The sequence below is a fragment of the Pituophis catenifer genome, unplaced genomic scaffold, assembly GCF_029215685.1.
Source record: "Pituophis catenifer annectens isolate HBS135680 unplaced genomic scaffold, rPitCat1.0.hap2 SCAF_3, whole genome shotgun sequence".
Classification (NCBI taxonomy): Eukaryota; Metazoa; Chordata; class Lepidosauria; order Squamata; family Colubridae; genus Pituophis; species Pituophis catenifer.
The window spans coordinates 128759859-128779735 of record NW_027256883.1 but is presented as its reverse complement, the minus strand read 5'-3'; the positions used below and the strand labels follow the sequence as shown (position 1 = coordinate 128779735).

General features: G+C 37.0%; 1 protein-coding gene across 2 annotated transcripts in view; it reads left to right on the top strand.

Annotated features, from left to right (window-relative positions):
- The window catches only part of LOC139315138 (uncharacterized oxidoreductase YtbE-like), a 74506-nt gene that overhangs the window by 16442 nt on the left and 38187 nt on the right, over nt 1–19877 (top strand). For both annotated transcript variants that reach the window (XM_070941158.1, XM_070941159.1), the window contains exons 2-3: nt 5222–5470; nt 11886–11987. In XM_070941158.1, the coding sequence (XP_070797259.1) occupies nt 5222–5470; nt 11886–11987 (351 nt within the window). The remainder of the gene's footprint in view (nt 1–5221; nt 5471–11885; nt 11988–19877) is intronic.

Sequence of the window (19877 nt, the reverse complement as noted above, 5' to 3'; positions counted from 1 at the left end):
GGTTTTGGAGAAAAACTTGAGACAATAAACGTTGCATGGGGCTATCATATGAGGTCTTTAAAAATCTGCTTGCAGATGATAACTCAGTTTTTTTTTTTTTTAGTTTACTGGTATTTGAAAAGGAAATGTGTCTTTGTACTAAATCAAGCTACAATGTCTCTACAGACATTTACTCTATTCAATTTCTACCTAAATATGTGCAAGATTGTTAAAAATGAGCCAAATCATTAAAATATCATTTTTCATAAAGAACATTAGCATTTGTGTATTTAGCCATTAAACAAGTGAAAAAGAAAAGGCTCCAGAATTGAAGCTATATTCCTACATCTGATTTGGGCTAAATTTGGATTAAAGGTTTGGGGGAAAAAAGATTCCTGCAGGCAGCATCTGAACCATAAAATGCTGCCAGCTGATCCCAGAAGTAATATTCAAGACCCATCCTAGATGCCTTGTGGCTACTGTGCAACTTTTAAATTAAAATTCTGCTGCAACTGTGTGACTTTCCAGGCAGCCTTTGTTAACTGGAATGTGGTTAATCTAGACTCAAAATAAAGAGAAACTTGAGGGAAATCAAGTTGAAGGTGGGTAGATGGTTGCTTGGCAACCCCGATGCCTCTTCTTGCTTCCAGATTCAACAGGAAACATTAGAATTGCATAGCTGGCACTTGAGGACTATATACTTGACTTACTTTAATAATAGTGTGAATTTAAAACAAAAAATGAGTTGAATTTCACTGATTGTTTTGGGTTGAAAAGAAATAAGGTCATATTTTAATTTAGTATTCAGAATCAATAGCAGTCATCTCCTTATATACATTACGTAATATATGTTACATATATTACATTATGTAATATATGTATATTACATGTATATATATATATATACAATATATATGTATATTACATAACTAAAGTGCAAAAAATGCTCTAATCTCTCTCTCTCTCTGCGTCATATTTTCTTACTGGAATCTGTGATGCATAAATAACAATTTATTAATTGGGATGGCACTGATAACAATTTATTAATTGGGATGGATTTGTTATGCACAAAGTATGGTAGTTTTCCTTTAATTTATCACTAGTGTCTTTATGTAACATGTTCATTATTGATACTTTCTGACTTCTTTTATAACATTCATATTGCATTTAATTACATGTACAGGTAGTCCTCAAGTTATGACCACAATTGAGCCCAAAATTCATGTTGCTAAGTGAAACATTTGTTAAGTGAGTTTGCTCCATTTTACAACTTTTCTTGCCACAGTTGTTCAGTGAATCATTGCATTTGTTAATAAGTTAGTAACATGGTTGTTAAGTGAATCTGGATTCCCCATTGACTTTGCTTGCCGGAAGGTTGCAAAAGGGGATCACATGACCCTGGGACACTGCAATGGTCATAAATGTGAACTAGTTGCTAAGCATCTGAATTTTGATCATGTGACTGTGGGGAAACTGCAATGGTCATAAGTGTGAAAAACAGTTGTAAGTCACTTTCTTCAGTGCCGTTGTAACTTTGAATTATCACTAAATAAACTGTTGTAAATCGAGGACTACCTGTACAGTATACTGTAATCTGAAATATGAGTATTGAATATTCAATGAAACATCTTGAAATTGGATTTACCAGGGTTGTTATTTTTATTATTTCACTTGATTAATGATACAAAGGACACCATTTCTTTTTATTATTCAAAAAGTAAGAGCAAGAACTTGCTTTTTAACTTTTTAACTTTTTTAATCCTCTCCCCCAACTTTTCTGTTACTTTGTGTTTTACTTTTCTCTTAAAATTAATAAAGTTTAATAAAAAAAAGGTAAGGACAAGAACTTAAGGCTTCTCTGTGGATTATACTGTATACTTACTTAATCAGGGTAGATTTGGAGTCTAGGAAACCCCTCAGATTGCACATTAGGTCTCTCTAGGGCACCGTAATCTCATCCAGCATCAAGGATGACATGGAACCGGTGGTCCCCTAAAACCAGAGTCACTCAGTCTTGCCAGGGTTCAGATGAAGTCTGTTGTTCCTTATCCAGACTTTCTCTAGGCCAATAAGCTCCTTCCTCCTATGTTCTCCGCAACTCAACACAACCTGTGAGGTAAATTGGGCTGAGAGACAGTGATTAGTCCAAAGTCACCCAGTTGACTTTCATGCCCAAAGCCGGACTAGAACCCATGGTCTCCCCATTTTTAGCCCGGTGCCTTAACCACTAGGCCACATTGGCTTCTGTTATTACTTGGAAACCTCCTTTCCTCCTTTCCTTCATGTGAGCCAGACAAGGAAAAGCATCATCGCATAGTGAGAATAGAAAGGAAATGTGCAGTGGGGTGGGTGGATGGTGGATATTAAAACTCTAGTATAGAACTCTCTCTCTCTGTGTGTGTGTGTGTGTGTGTGTGTGTGTGTAAAATCTAAGGAAGTGAATAGAAAACAAAGGGTGAAAGACTCCAACATTTCATGGAAGCTTTGTGCATTGAGGTGGGGGAATAGGGAGAGATGGTAGGAAGGGTAGAATGGAGAGAAATGTGGAAAAAAGTAGGTCTGGGTATCTTCTCTAGTTTGCTTTGAGCTATAAAAAAAAGTGAAGGGTTATGTCTCACTTTTACTTGTTTGCAATGTTATATCGATGTTTTAGTTTGGATAAATAACTAGCATAGATCAACCTTATTTTCCCCTTTCGTGCATCTATTTTTAAGGAGAAAATAGGGTGAATTAATGACAATTTCAGATGAGAACAAGCTTGGAACACTATTAAAACCAAAGCTCAGGAAACCATACATTGCAAAGTGAACAATCTCAGGAACTGTGCTAATACAATGGAAACTGGTAGTGCAAAGTTGTGCCTTTGAAAACATTTCTCAGAGTTAGTTTACATTACATAAAGCATAGATAGTCCTCGACGTACGACTGTAATGCAACCTGGAATTTCGATTGGAAGACATGAAAGTCATAAGTTGGGGCACCCATGTGACAGACCTATTTTTATGAACTTTATTGAAGCTATCATTAAACAATCATTCACTGACTGCCATGGTCATTAAGCGAGACAACATAATAATCAGCCATGAAGGTGATCTGGTTGTCAACTGCTCAAAATGCAACTATGTGATGAGTGGGGAATGAATTAAATCTTTTGGGGCTGGGGTCTGTTGTAACTCTGAATGGTTGCTAAATGACTGGTCATTACGCAAGAACTACCTGTATAGGGCTACCAGATCTGGCTATGTAAAAGTTGGAAGGTGGAAAAGAATTATTTATATATTTAATTTTCTTCTGTTGACATTCAGTGGTTGGCTGGATTTTTGGAGACCAAACCTGGTAGTCCTAATAATATGTGTAGAGTTGTGTATGTGTTGTAGGGAGAACAAGATGCTTGAACTGGTTGGTATGTATGTGAACCATGTTGTTGAGCTAGCTTATGGTTTATAAATAATGAGTTTATAAACTCGACAAATTCTGACTTCATCAGTAAACTATGCATAAGGAAACAAAGGATTTTATATTGTAAGCCAACAATGTTCTGAACCTGATTGCATAGAGAAATTTAAGTACTGTATGAACCTCAATTTTAGTAAGTACTGTAGTCAGTTAATCTGTACATCAAACAGGTGACCTTGAAAACTGGCTATACTCAGAAGATTGAAATAGGAATTTGTGCTTCCCTAAATGCCGAAGTCTCTAGACAAGTCTCTAGACAAGTGGCAGGAAAAAACAGCTGAAGGAAAGTATAAGATAAGATAACTACAGCGTTCTACTCTTCGGGTCCAGCATTCTTTATCTTGCTGGCCTCCTGCTATTTTTCCCCCCCAGCTAAACCACTTCCTCTCCTGCTGGCATATATATTGCCCTTGGTTTAAACCTCCAGCAAGTGCCAGAGTGGAACAAATGTATTGAACAATTTGCCACCCCGTATCTCCACTTTATATATATATCTGCAATTACATTTCCTTATTCAGAGCAGGGATCTGTAACACAATTCCGGGGTTCTGTAACACAAATTATTGTGGGAATGTAACCGTTCAGGACAGTTTTAGTCCACCTAGTAACTTGCAGATGGATTAATTCATAATTTTCATCCGCATATGATAGAGAATACTATGCCAGGGAAATTGATCCCTGTTTAATAAGCTAAATGCCAAAAGGAGGATCTGATCTGCATCTTTAGAAAATTATTTATTGGGCAGGAAAAAGTAACAATGAGATCTGAACAACTTTACAGGAAGAGAGAGAAGTGGAGAAGAACAGTACAGTCCTTCACTTATGCCACAATTGAGCCTAACGTTTCCATTAATGAACAAGGCAGATGTTAAGTGCATTTTGCTCCATTTTACAACCTTGTTTGCCATAGCTCTTACATGAATAATGTCATTAAGCGAATCTGGGTTCTCCCATTCACTTTGTCAAAAGCTGGTTGGGAAGGTTGCAAATGGCGATCACATGAACCTGGGAGAATGCAACTGTCATAAATACATGCAAAGTCCAAAATTTGATCACTTGACCACAGGGCTGTTGCAACAGTTGTAAGTATGGAAACCGGTCATAAGTCGGTTTTTCAGTGCTTTGTAACTTTGAACAATCACTACATGAATGGTTATAAGTCTACCAGTAGTAAGCATAAATTGAATTACTGGTATCTAGAGAACCTTTAGGCTTCAAGAAAGGCAGAGAATCTTTGATCTCGCAATGGAGCTTTAGAAAAAGAGCAAAAGTTTCAAAGATGGAAGAAAATAGTATCTTTTCCAGGTTGTTTGCTATATCAAAAAAAAGGAAAGGAAGGGGTGAAGATTTAAAGGGATATAAAATGAAGTCAAAAAGATCCCAGAGGAAAAATAAATGCCCATTCAAAACAAAATTTGCAGGATGCTAGAAAAGTAGTTTAAAGTCTAGTCTCCTTAATATTGTCTCCTTAATATATGTGTAAAATCACTTTTTTCTTATTTTATTTGATTTTTATCTATCTTATTTTATCTCATTTGTTCATTCTCTCATTTCATTTTATTAATTTCATTTTTTAAAAAATTTTGGTCTTTGATTTATAAATTTAAAAAAAAACTGAAATAAGTTGCTTAAAACAGCTACGATAGAGAGATGACCCAAATAATGAAACCAAATCATTCCTAGTCAGTTCATTCCACATGGTTTATTTTATACTTCTGTAATTGTCTGTAGGAAATACAGAACATATTAACAAAATAATGACATTTTTTCCCTCTGATGTTTCAAGGAACATCCCATCAAGGTGGCTATTCCCACGAGGCAGTGGTATACGCACTTCAGAAATGTGGCATTCGTCATATCGACACGGCAAAACGATATGGCTGTGAATCGCTCCTGCAGAAGGCTATCAAAGAGAGTGGAATAGAACGAGGGGATCTCTGGATAACAACCAAACTCTGGCATGCTGACTATGGCTATGACAAAACAAAACAAGCCTGCTTGGAATCTTGCAACAGACTTGGGCTTGAATATCTAGGTATGAAGCTGTTTTTTTAATATATATTCCTGTTCAGGTTATTATAGTCATAAATCTTGGTGCACATTTAATATATTTTTCTTATTGCATCACTCGCAACAACATGCTTTTATGATTGCTCTGGATCATAAACAAGAATTTTTAGTAGTAAGATTATTCCTTTAATTCTTTAGTTAATCTCTTTACCATAAGAAAGAAAACACATTTTAACAAGGATTGGAAGGTTATTAAGAGAATTTGTCTGCTTAGCCTTGAATGATTGATTATGCGCCATCAAGTTGGTGTCAGTTCTTAGTGACTACATAGATTTTCTTTTGAATGATTTATTCCCCAACTGCTCCTTCAGGTGCACCCATTGCTGCTGTATCCACTGATGTTGTAATTGAGTCAATCTTTCCCAACGTTATAGACTTCTCTAGAGAGCCAGGTCTTCACATCACATGATAATTGGAGCCTGATCATTTGTGCCTTGATTGAGACTTGATTGAGTTGATTTGTTCAATTATCATTTGTTTGGGGTTTTTTTGACTATTCATGGTATTCTTAGAACTCTTCTCCAGTGCCAGCATGAAAAAGTCTCAATATGTTTTCTATTCAGCTTAACCTTAATATCAGTGCTAATTGCAGTACTCTTAAAGCACTCCCCTTCAGTTAAAACAGAAAGGAACAACTCAGAAAAAGGGTTATGTGATCTGCACTTATCTTAAATCAGGGGACCCCAACCCCTGGACTGTGGCCCACTACCAGGCCGTGGCCTGTTTGGAATCGGGTCATGCGAGCAGTTGGCTGCCCATGCACATGCATGAGTACCGGGCTGGCAAACATGTTCAAAGCTTGAATTACGTGAGCAGCGCTAGTGTGTACGTGCACAGTTCAAATTACATGAGCGGCGGGCTGGTTCCCCTCCCCCTCCCGCTGGGCTGCCAAGCAGTGATCATTGGGGACTGCTGCCTTAAATGATTGCCGCTGTTAATAGCAGTGTTATTAGTGATGTTATCTGTTATAGCTCTTAAACCAGCATTTAGCTCAATGGTGGGTTGCCCCCGGTTCGCACTGGTTCTGTAGAATTGGTAATAAAACCAGTGGGAGACCCCGCCCACCGACCCCGACGTCATCAGAATGCTTCTGCACATGTGCAGAAGAGCGCGCGCATGAGCAAAGCACACACACGTGGCCCTGTTGCAAACTGGTAGTAAAGGTAAGTAGAACCCAACCCTGATTTAGCTGCTTGCTGTCATAAGATCTCTACAGAGCTAGAATAAGTTCAATCATAATGCTGTTTAATAGGACTCACTTGTACTGATCCGTTTTTCTTAAATTTTTCTTACAGGGCACCTCAAAATTAAACCTCCTAAAAAGATTCTGATAGACTTAGTGGTATACCCCCAAATTGTATAATTAATCTGTTACAAGCAATTCCTTATTGTTACAACAAGCTGATTAATTCACTTGAGGAAAAGATCACACTTGATGCAAATATTCTTAGCACCCCTAGGTTGCATCAGAAATCAGTATGGATGAAGATCAGTATTTCAGTTGGTTCCGATTGGCCGCTCAAGCCAATATGTTTTGACATAGTATAACTATTATGATGACAGTTTGTTTGTGGCCTTAGCATGTTTTGTGAATACAGCTAGAAATTCAACCCCAGCCACTGTAAAGCAAGCCATAGAATGACCAGGATATTTTTTTCAAATTAGGAAGAACTGCAGAAGGACATTCATGTGTTCCAAACTCCTTCTAAGAAGAAACAGGAGCCAGAGAAAGAGGAAGCTTTAACTTCTGCCTTTTCTGTGTTTGTGTGCGTTAGAGGCATTAAACTAGTTATGGATAACCTAGTCATCTGGTTGTGATTCAAACCGAAGTAGGGTCTTGAAATATTCTTCTCCTTGAAATAATGCTTTTTGTCATGTTAAATGGGTTTGTTGAAAGTTTCCTTTGCATTCAGAAAAGGATGCTGAGTTGGTATTGTGTTTCTCTTCTGTCACAAATACTGAAAAATATTCTCATAAACAAAAAAACAATAATTAAATACTGTCTCAACAAATGGTTTTATTTTTCTTTCCTAACTTTTTAGTTTCTCTAGGGTTTTTTTTTGTCTTCATTCTTTCATTTTAATTTGGTTTCTAGTGCTGAATACTTCACAAAGGAAGATTGGTCTGACAAATTACATACCAATGAGAAATGGAAAAAGTGCTGGATTGTGGGAAAAGATTTCATTTTTTTATTAAAATAAATGGTTTTTACAATTGTTATAACCTGGCTTTAGGCGCTCATTGATAAACATTGGAAACAAATAAAATGGATTTAGAGGTTGGATTTAGAGTTGGCATTCCTTGAGATCTGGACTCATGATATCATGATAACATCTCCTTACCCCTACATCATCCTTGTTTCCTGAATATATAAATGGTGATATTTTCTCCCATGTATGTTTTGAATTGGTTTCTATTCCTTAATAACCTTACCTTTTATTGTGCTGGGAATTCTGATGGAATTGCAGATATTAGTTCTACTAACAAATATGCTGATAGGCTTGCATTTTGAATGAAGATGAACTTCTCTTCTAAGCAATGAGTCTCTTCTGACAGTGCCTGGAGAATAAGCAGTCACTGAAAATTAATGAGATATCAAGGACAGCTTGAAAAGGCAGATTACCTGGTTGAAAATCTATATACAATGAAATGTTTTATTCTCCTGTTTGTTTGTTTATAGACATCCTAACCTAAAATTCCTATTTTTTTTCCCTTGTGTAACTTCATTTTGATTATCCACATTGAATGGAAATGTAAAATTCAAGAAACTGGTTTCATTGGCAGGTGTTTGGTAGGAAACTATTGTGCCAAGCTAAAAGTTACGGTACATATAGTACAACAAAATATTTTTTTTCTCTTACAATGCTTAGTATCGGTAACAAAGAATATTTGCAGCTTATTGCTCATTTAAATCCCGCTGATGTCATTAAGAAGATTAATATAACTCCCAGTGATTTTAAAGATATGTGATACATGTTTAAAATAATTCCCATGAGAATTGCTGATCCATAAACATGCAAGAAACAACATAATTAAGCTCAGATGTCAACACAATAGCACATACAGTCAACTATTCTTGAAAGCAATCCGCAAAACAGAAATAATATGATATTGTTTAGTGACACCATACTAGAAACAAGCTTTGTTTTACTTTGTTTTATGTGTGTCCTGAATGGCATAGCATACTATTCTTTTTCCTAAAATGACTTTTCAAATTAAGATGATGTTCAAAATGCACTTCATGCTAGAATATATCAGCGTTTGTAGTTTTAATTCATTTGCGTGTAAGCATGTGGGCCACGTGAGAACAGAATAACAGAAATGGAAACCTTCCAGTCTAACCCCCTGTTCAAGCAGGAACCCTATAATATTTCAGACAAATGGTTGTCTGAAGCATATCTCATAAGCACATCTGGTGGCATGGGACCTAAAGGTTTATTTTTCATGCAGCTTGTTCTCTTGCATGGAAATTACATAAATTTAATATTGGGGTGGGGTAGAAATTAACTAAAACCTATATCAGGTGATATTTAAAATCCAGATGTAATAAGAGGGGCAATTATTGGGAGAGAAGTAAATAAGCCTTCCCTCATTGGGCATATACAGAACTGAGGCTAGAAACATGTCAATATGTAATGGTATGTGGGAATGAGTTTAGGAGACAGAGAAAGAGCCATAACCAGGGGGGATGGTCAGATAAGAGGTAGTTTAGCCTGCATAAGAAATACGGCTGTGGCAATCATTTCAGAAGGGACCCTCCTTAGTTTCTTGGCCTATAAAAGCGATTGGGAAAAATGCATTTTCAGACTTGCAATTAATATATCTATTAATATAACCTGAAAGTAAGTAAAATTAGTTCATCTGGGCGTGTTTCCTGTCTGGACTACTTCACAAGGCTGATTTTAGGAGAAGAGCAGGTAGAACTGGAGGGCAGAGTAAAACACTTCATCAGTTTAGAGTTCTTACGTTGCTACAAGAGACCCAAGTCCAGCCCCCCCCCTTTTGAATTCTGTTGACCCTTATCTGGCACCAATTTAGTACTGACCATTACTTAACCAGATTCTTCTGTGTAGGCTTCACTGCTGCCAACCTATACAAATGATCCTGATTCTTTGCATCTGACACTGACAGTACTACTTAATTGATAGAGTTTCTCTTTGTCACCCTCTTATACCTAAGAGAATCAAGGTAGGCCAATCCTGAGTTTCTCACTCACTCCTTCATGTCTTCCTGAGCTTAGCTGATTTTTTAAAAACAAAAACAAAAAAACTCCATATTTTCTTCAAGGTAATAAAAACTCTTCCACATTTTCTCCGAGGCTGTACATCTGGTCCATTGAAACTGACGTTCATAGATTCAGTAAATGCTCTCATTTACTGGAGGCTTTCAAGAAGAGACTGGACAGCCACCTGGCAAAAATGGTATAGGGTCTCCTGCTTGAGCAGGAGGGGGTTGGACTAGATGACCTACAAGGTCCCTTCCAACTCTGTTATTCTGTATTCTGTAAATGCCTTTGATCATTCGTCTCATATTTCAGTTAATACAAGAAGAATGCCCTAATCTTCATAAATCTTTAGGGATTAGTGAATGTCCTTTTATTTCCTTTTATTTTACCAATAAAGTAACATACCATTATAATGGTGTGGCAGATTGCAAAACATACGCCTATCTATGCGCGTGTGATGGTTCCGGCCTTTCATCTAGAATACTGTTTAGGAGGCTGCCACCCTGATTCTGTCTGCACTGTTTCTAAGGAGAAAGTGGGGAAAATGTCATCTTGTCTTAGATTCTTCCTTTTCTCTAGCATGACAGAACAGATAGGACTCCCTTTTTACGACTCTGTAGTCTTTTAATTTGGGGTAGAGTTGTAGTTGCTGGCCAGATGCTCTTCCTGATACTACAAGGAGTTCACGCAAGTAATTTTTTTTGCGCCCTAGAGAGAAACATCTGCTGCTACCTAGGATTGAACTGTCAAACTTCCAAGTGGGAGGCAAGCATCTTCACCACTGGACCACCACTCCGCTCACATAGCAGAGGAGATAGGACTGTATAATTAGCAAATTTCCATATCAAAATGAAACTACTGATTTCAGAAGAAAGAACCAATCTTTTATTTGCGTAAATGAAGATCAATGAATTAAATGAGAATGGAAGATAATTGGGGGAAAAAATAGAGAAAGAAGAAATAATATCTCCTGCAGGATTTCATTCTGTCTTCTTTCCCAGACAGGGATATATCTGAATTCAGATGTAATACATGTACAACAAAATAAGACTCAAGATAGAAGGGCACAATTTTGAACAATTCATAAAATAATCAAAAGACTTTAATCCATATCTGATTCTACTATTTCCTAAATGATTATATTGTTTCTGATTCTCTAATCCCTCTAGAACAGGCATGTTAAACTCATGTCATCACAGCAGCATCATGTAATGTATCGCAACTTTTTTCCCCTTCGCTAAACCGGGTGTGGGCATGGCCAGCATGTGATGCATCCACAAGTTTGACACCCCTGCTCTAGAATGATATTCTAATACACACGTTTAAGAAAGAAAACTTCCTGGTCCAAAATGACTGCTCAAAGTTTGCATTTTCTAGATATTGCTGGTTTCTGTCCAATCTTTAGATTGGCAGGCCTAGTTTAAGTAACCTTTAACTTTTTTGTAACTAAAGCTTTGGGGATAGAATTGCTATTCTTTTACTACAATTACTTTATTTCTAAAGCAATTTATTTAAACAAATGACTGGTATTCATTTGTATATAGAAATGTAAAATGCTATATTTGCAATTTGCAGTGAGGGCAAAGTTCACCGTCTATAGTTTTCTAAGAAGGATTTGTTTATGGCCATTTTTTAAATGTTACATAATAACCTGGCATAATTTGCAACATATCAAGTTATATGTATCCTATCAGTTACATATCATTGTGTACAGGCGTCTTAATAAGCCTCTTGATTTTGCTTTTTGCCTGGCCTTATGCAAAAGAGGGAGAAAAGTTGAAAATCACAATGAACATTATATAATTGACCATAATTACCTTAGTAGGTTAAAATTGTATAGCCTCTTGTATAAATGCTACATAAATTACACCAGCCACAAATATTCTCATGACTGCTACAATACTCGGTCACTGAGTTTTTTTGAACAAAAAGTCAAATGACTCAAGCATGGCTTGAAGCCAAATTTGTATATGGCTACCCTTAGCAGAGCTACTTTTGTGAGAATCTAGAAAAGTGGCTTTCCTGGATTTTAATCGGAATTGGAATTGCAAAAATAAGACTTTGTGCTATATGTTCTGCATACCTCATTAGGCTGGTTGGTTAATGAGAAGTATAAATGAAATAGGTTTGTTTGTTTGTTTGTTTGTTTGTTTAGATCTTTATTTAATACATTGGCCAGATGCACAAGTCCCTGGAAAAAGCAGTCGAGAAGTCAGAGCGGAAACTTGGCAGGCCATGGAAGAATTGTATGAGAAAGGTAAGATGACTTCTGTAATGCATTTTGGGTTTGCCACATGAAGTATTCAAATAGATTTTATTCTACCCAATTCTATTGCTCTATTCTTAATTTATCTGAATTCTGTTGTTCATCCTAAATCTTGGGAATATCACTGAATAAGTACTTGATGTGCAGATTTCTTTGTTCAGCTCATTGTTGTTATAAAACATCTGAATTGAAATTCTGGGAAGGTCTGCACATTTTTCTTTTTGATGAACACTAATGGCACAGAAATGAAGTGCATGCAATGAGGTGGCAGGAAGGAGAAGAAACCTCTTTCCGCTATTAGCTGTCTCTCCTCCCACTCCTAATTCCTTTAAAAGGGCAGGAGCTTTGTTTCTTCCATCATGCAAAAGCTTTGACATGTATCAATGTATGACTTCAACACTGAGCATTAGATATAAAAACAAAGATCCATGACTTATTTTCAACTACTTACCCATCAATCCCAAGAGGAAAAATTCTGGTTTCAATTTTATGTTAATCTTTAAAATCCTCTGAAATGCAGTGACTGCATTTAAGCCAAAAATTTTCTAGCTTCAGTGTAACCCATTCTCACATCTTCTGTTACTGGCTATAGATATCATTAATCTTTTTTGTCAATAAATGTACAGCATGCTTTAGTATTCTTCTGCTGCCCATGGGCAAGTATTTTGGGACAAAGGAGGAAAACCTCAATAATTATTTTCTCATCTTTGCATATGCCCTTTGAAACAAAGAGATGAATACAAAACAGCTGACCTGGATTTTATGCACCACACCGCCCACTTCAGTTACTCTTGGGTTTGTAGTCTCTTGAACATACTGAGTCCTAGTATTATTAAAGGGGAATTCTGATAGGCCCTAAAGAGGGTTTGTGATGGTGGATGGAGATTTTATTTATGTAGCAATTTCATATTTGTGGTTTGTAAGACATTATGAAGAAGTGAAATTGAAGATTATTCTATTAATTGTGTCTCGGCTGTCTACCCACGTTTGTGCTGGGAATCGCTGAATCACCAAACAAAGTCAGTCTGTGGGTGTCATCAAGCTTTACTCCACAACAAATGGGCTTCAGAACAAACCGAGGTTGAATCTTGCAAAGTTGGCACGGAGAGCTAATGCCTCTCAGCGACGTTTAAACAGTTCGCATCGGCCGCGCCCACACCTCACCCGCCGATAGCATGTCTCAGCTGATTCTGGTTGTGCCGGGTTGCAGCACTTCCTGGTTTCTGCCGCCTCATTCCTTGCCGCTTTCTCCGTCGCAGTTCTCCTGCCATCTCCTATATGCAGCCCAAACCGATAATCACCACCAAGAGCCGGTTTTCCACCACCACCGCTAACACACCCAGTGCTTTCTTGAACCCCCCCCCCCCGACAGTATGAAGTTGAGGGATGTGTCATCATGCCTCTCCCCCTCCGGTACGTGTGTCGAGTTGTAGCTGGGCTCAACATTGTGTTTTACAGTATCTCTTTGGGTGAGAATTGAATTTCTTTTCTCAAACCCTTGCTCATATTAAGTCACAAGTGGTTCTGACAATAATTCATTGTTATTCCTTCAAAATGAGAAATATCTAAATAGTTAAATAGTGTCAGGTCTGACACAATGTAAATATCTAAATAAAGACGATCCTTGGCTCCATTGGTTAAGAAAGGTATAGTTTTATTAGAAGTCAAGTGTATTACAGTAATGCAAAGCCAGAACTGGGAATCGCGGGCCAAAACCACATAAATTCAATTCTTCCCTTCCTTAGCTGTCTCTCATTGTCCACCCTGTGTATCCAATCAGGTTCAGACAAGATGTTTTCATAACGGTCAGTCCAAGCATAATTTGGTATGTGGGTCCCTCCTTCTTCCAGCTGGGTGACCTTGAGGCAGTGTCTGGAGGAGATATAGCACTTACTTTCGTTTCCTCAAGCATTCCCCTCCCTTCATTCTCCCCCTCCACACAGTTCATGGCAGTCTGCCACAGCATAGCAATGAAGCACAAGCAAGCATAAGATGGCAGCCAATAAATAGGTTACACCAAGCCATCTTGTAAAAAGCTGCATGATATGAACAGAAATGAAAAACATGATGAGCCACAAGAATACAATAAGAAAAGGATTTTCAAACTTCATGATGCCATCATTCTTTCAAGCTTTAGATAGAATTGAAGTTAGGGTTCTTGTCATCTTGATATCTCAAATTCAGGAATCTACTCTGTCATATAATTTAACCAAAGTTAAACTGAATCTATTGAAAACTGCAGTGGCTTTCAAATGTTAACTAATTTTTTTCTATATGAAGAACTCCTTTTCAGAAAGAGTGTTATAATTTTTGATTATAAAAGATTGCAAAATTGATTTCTGGTTATTGAACTGAAGACAGGGAGGCATTATTTTATATCCTCGTTGAGCAGGGCCAATGAAAATATTGTATGAGTCTTTAAGCGAATTTTCTCCTTATGTAACATTTTTCTCCTCTTATTAATATTACTGAAGTGATAAACCAATAAGTAAAACAATATTAAAGGCTTTATAAGATAAAAGCCCTTATTCTCAGGGATATAGTCATTCAAAAATTTGAAAAATAAATAAATAGGAAATCAAATAAAAGGGATGATTCCTAAACCCATTGATTCCTAAACCCATTGATTACATACTTCTGCTTAAGAAATTAATTGGGATAATACACTATTGTGCCCAAGAGCCCTCCATGTCCACATTAATGTTTGAGAGAAGGTTTCATCTATAAACTACAACTATGAATATCAGTGTCACTTGAAAAGGAATCAATAGAAGTTAGATTCCTTTATTGGCTTAAGTCCCAGCATTTGTAATGTAGTTGAATAAATAAGCCAGAATATTATATTTTTCCTTGTCTTTGGGAGAGTCAAGAGTTCAGTCATCTGAGAGCTGTGGCTTTGTATTTGTATGCAAAGTTCAATCTATGTCAGATTCACTTTGGGCTTTCCTTCCTTCTTTGTCTAGACAAACAGGAAAAATGTTAGATTTTGGTTTTGCTGCTTTATGTCCAAAAATTAATGGTTAGTTTTCATGAATCAGCTAGATAATACCCCTGCCTTTGCTGTTCCTCTCTCCCATTTCCTCATGTGTATTAATTCCACCAGACTATCTGTCTATACTAGGTTGAATACTTTATGAGGAATTAAAATTGGATGTTGGAAGCTTCCTTAATTTATCATATAATTCAGAGCTTTTTACTTCTTATGGAGTCATCTACTCTTGCATGCTATTTGCTATATTTCCCCTTCTTACATTATTCAAATTAATGACATGTAAATCTCATGTGAGTTAAAATAGCCTCTGTGTTTCCTGGTCTCATCTGCTCAACAAATCATCATTTTTTCTGTCTTGTATGAAGCAGAGTTTTAGAACCTCTGGCCATGTGTTTCTGAAATGATAGGCAAATGTTAATAAATGTAGAGGTTTAAATGCAGTAGCCCGAGAGAAAAAAAGGATTAAATAATTCATTTGCATAATTAACCACTAAACTTTCAGTTGACATTCAGATAATACTTAATCGTACTATTTGTCTTATGGCACTGATCTAGGATTTCTTAAACTGTCTTTTAATTTACATTCTTCATTTGATTGTTCAGCCTTTGCAATCCTAACATATATCCATGCAAGGGTATTGAACATTCTTATTTCCTTTTAGGTAAATATGTATTGGATTACATTAGAAGAATGAGAGCTAAGAAGTTTTTATTTCAAATCTTTCCTATACACAAACTTATCTAGATTGTCTTACAAAGCTAGTGATATGTTTTACAAGGATTTTGAAAAGACTGTTGACTTGACTTAACAGTTTTTGATATTTTAGAAATAGAATTTAAATTGAATTACTTTGGATATTTGAATTTTTTTTTTTGGTAAATACTGTAATTAATTGAGTCTGTAAATTTGGGTAGGTAGTTTTGATTGTTACATTCATTAGAACATTTTGAATCCAAAACAGTTTGACTGGTAACTTTCCTGAGATTTCAAATTTTCCATTTTCTGGCAACAATTGCAACAATTAAATTGCAGCTCCCATCTCAAGTCTTGTAATTCCTGTTCCTTCTCCAGTGTCTTATCATCTGCTGTTCATTTTCATAAACCCCAGGTCCATTTTATTATACAGTATATATTTAAATGCCTTCATTTTTTAAAATGAAATGTATAACCATATAGTTCATATTTCACAGGATATACAATGGAAACTGTGGGAGAAGGAGTGACAGAACCTGGGAGTGGGGTGAGAAAAGGAATCAGTCTAGAACCCCTATGGTGCCACAAGCAACCTAAATTCAACCCTCCTTGGGTGCCCTTGACCCTTATCTAATTCTACGCAGGCGCTGTCCATTAGTTGAGAAGATTGTTAGGCATAGACAATAACAATACATCAATTTAATTGAGCCTTCACATGTGGACAAGGTCTTTATTGCCTCACAGAAACTGTTCAAAATTTATATGACAGGGGAAGGGTGGATATTTTGCTCGTTCAGAATTTTGGACTTATTTAAGCCCAACATGGGAAGGAAAATTGTGGACATTATATATGGACATTATATACATGGTAAATCAAGCTGAAATGTTCCAGTCCATTGTTTCAGTGTGTCTGAACTTTGCAACATCATGCCGGATATAGTCTCTCCTATTTGCCGTCTTCTGCATGAGGTTCCACCTCCAAAAATCATAGTATGATACCTGGCCAGTCTAAGATGCGCTCTTGAGATGCCTTAGTTTGGGGAAGGCTGTTCTAGTAGATTAGTCACGAGCTAAATTAGTTGTTTATAGCTTGGGAACTCACCACCCTCAAAGTTGAAACAAATTCATAGAATTTGTTATTTACAACACTTAAGAATGTAGGCAGGATCAGTATGCCCGAAACTAGGGTGAATAAATTTTCATAAGTAATCTATTGATTTACCTGTATGCTGTTGAATTTTCTAGGCTTTGAACAGGTTATAAGTTACTATAAAATACAGTACAGTACAGTGTTACATGCTAATTAGGAGTACCACAAAACTACAAAACTGATAATATAGTACCTAATAATAAATCTGAGAAATCGGATAACACTTGAATAAAGTTGTTAGAAAATCACACTTTGAAGTTCCTTTAAATATTTTACGTTCAAGTTTCTGGAGGGCCATCATAGAGAAGATCATTTGACCTTCAAGAGGAAACCTGTTCTACAGTATAGGTGTAATGATGGAGAAGCACTGTTTTTTAGTTTCAGCTTCCTTTTACTTCAAATGGGGCACCATGAGCAACTTCTCCTTTGAGGGTCTCCATGGATGAGTTAAATTTCTGGTGATCTTGTAGGTACATGGATGTCAAATCATATAGATTCCTTTAAATCAAGGTTTTATTGAATTGCTAAAACATATTTTTCTCTCCTGGAATGCTTTTAGTTATGTGCTACTGCTCCAAAGTGGAGATTTAGGAGATGACTACAAGGATCTCTTAAACAACTTGGGCCAGTCACTCTCTCTCAGCCCAATTCACCTCAGAGGTTTTGTTGTTGTGGGGAAAACAGGAAGAGGAAGGTGTGTTGGATATGTTCACTACTTTGAGTTATTTGTAAAAGGCAGGATACAAACAAATTCAAAAGTTGTTGTGCTTATAATTCTGATATGCTGCTGATTATTCTGTGATTATGTTTGCCATATGGTTGTGATATTGCAATTGACTATTAGATCTCAATAAACTATGACAAATCTTTGCTGAAATTGTGCTTTACACATCACTGATTAACTATCAGAATGTATTATCTTGGTAATAGTAACATTATGCACATTAAATCTTGTCCTGAGGATTACCTTGCTTGCTAGTCTCTGCTTCCTTCCTTCCTTCTTAGGATAATAACTGGACTCCCATTCCAACAGCACTACATTTTGATTTTTAGTTTAATTGTCATTTTAAAGTTGGAGCTACTGCTCCAAGATCTAAGTAACTTTGTAAAATATCTTAGCATAGACTACATGCTGAAGCTGAGCATAAAGAAAGGGGGTATGATTTGTGAATGTCTTTTGCACTCTTGCAAATTCCCCAACAGGTGTTTATGAAAGGGACATTAGACATGTCAAACCTTCACAGCTTGTTATCGGTTGCTGTGATAAGCAGGATAGTCTTGTTCATTCCTGTTTTGTGCTTCTCTTCCTGACGCAAAGCAGCAGTGCTTTATCAGGGTTGGGAGTAAAGCCACTGCTTCTCCAAAAGCTCTAACTGGTCCCATGGCTTGCCCTTTGGAGCATGATATATCATCTTATTCTAAGGCTGTCTTCACTTTTGACCCCATCTCCTCAGCTCAGGCGTATTTAAGGAAAACAAGCAGCAGTGGCAGCTTTCTGAGAAATTTTCTGCCGTTCAGCTTTTCAAATGTGAGACTTGAGGCAAATAAGGAACGGCCGGGCAAATCCAGTTTCATTTTGAGGTGTAGCCCATGGGAAAGCTTTATAAGACAGTGGATGTGGAAAGTCCTTTGTGCCATCTTTCATTCAAACTGTATTAGGCATACTTTATTTCCCCTAGTGGCACATCTGGATTTCATTTCCTTTAACTGTGCCCTATGAGTTTATGGTATTTCCCCATCAATGGTGGGATTCAATTTTTTTTACTACTGGTTCTGTGGACGTGGCTTGGTGGGCTTGGTGTGGCTTGGTGGGAGTGGCAGGGGAAGGATAGTGTAAAATCTCCATTCCCTCCCCACTCCAGGAGAAGGTTACTGCAAAATCCCCATGATCAGCTGGGACTTGGGAGGCAGAGAAGAGATGAGGGCGGGGCCAGTCAGAGGTGGTATTTACCGGTTCTCCGTACTACTCAAAATTTCCGCTGCTGGTTCTCCAGAACTGGTCAGAACCTGTTGAAAACCACCTCTGTTCCCCATACATTTGAGATAGCAAGTGTATACTTTCATGATCTAGAACAGGGGTGTCAAACTCGCATCGTGACAGCATCATTACATGATGTATTGTGACTTTCCCCCCTTTGCTAAACTGGGTGTGGGCGTGGCCAGTGTGTGATGCATCCGGCCCATGGGCTGCGAGTTTGACAGCCCTGATCTTTTTTTTAAAAAAAAATTTGATTTATATGCCACCCTTCTCTGGAAACTCAGGGTAGCTTACAGTGCGTTAAACAATAGCCTTCATACTTTTGTATATTTTATACAAAGTCAGCTTATTGCCCCCACAAACTGGGTCCTCATCTATAAGATCCATTTATCTCATATCATAAGTATATGATCACACTACCTGTAGACTCGAGCTTATTTACTTAGAAAGTGAAAAACTAGCCTGCCTCAATTTGATATCCTCCAGATAGTTAATCTATAATTCCTATAACTCTTTCCATTATATGCAATTGATTATTTTGACTGAAGCTGAGGGAGTTTTAGCTCCATATCGTTGAAGGTTACCAAACTGGAGGAGACTTCATAAACTTACTTTTCTTTGCACTTAATTACTTTTTATATCTACCATCCATTAAGAGAAGGAGAATGTTTCTCAAGTTCTCCTAACTGTGGCTCATTATAAGCAACATTTTTTGACTGTCATAAAATAGTGTTTTAAAGTTATTTGTAAAAGGAGATTTGAAAGCCATTGTACTGGAGTGAAATCATTCTGTGAGATTGGCGGCCTGTAAGTTTGGAAAATAAATAATTTTTTTTAAAAAATATATGCAACATGGTTGCTGTTGTTGGGGGTGAAACGAAGGGATATCCCGCATGTAAGCTGTCTTTCAGAAAATAGTGGCATATAAATCAACAAATGAACTAAATGTAAAGGAATTTAGAGCTGACTTTGATGATAGGGAAGGATTGTGCAAGGTGTTAAGGTGGGAAGTATTGAATGAGTATTAAAGGGTGGGACTTTCAGAAAAGTTAGTACAGTCCTAAGAA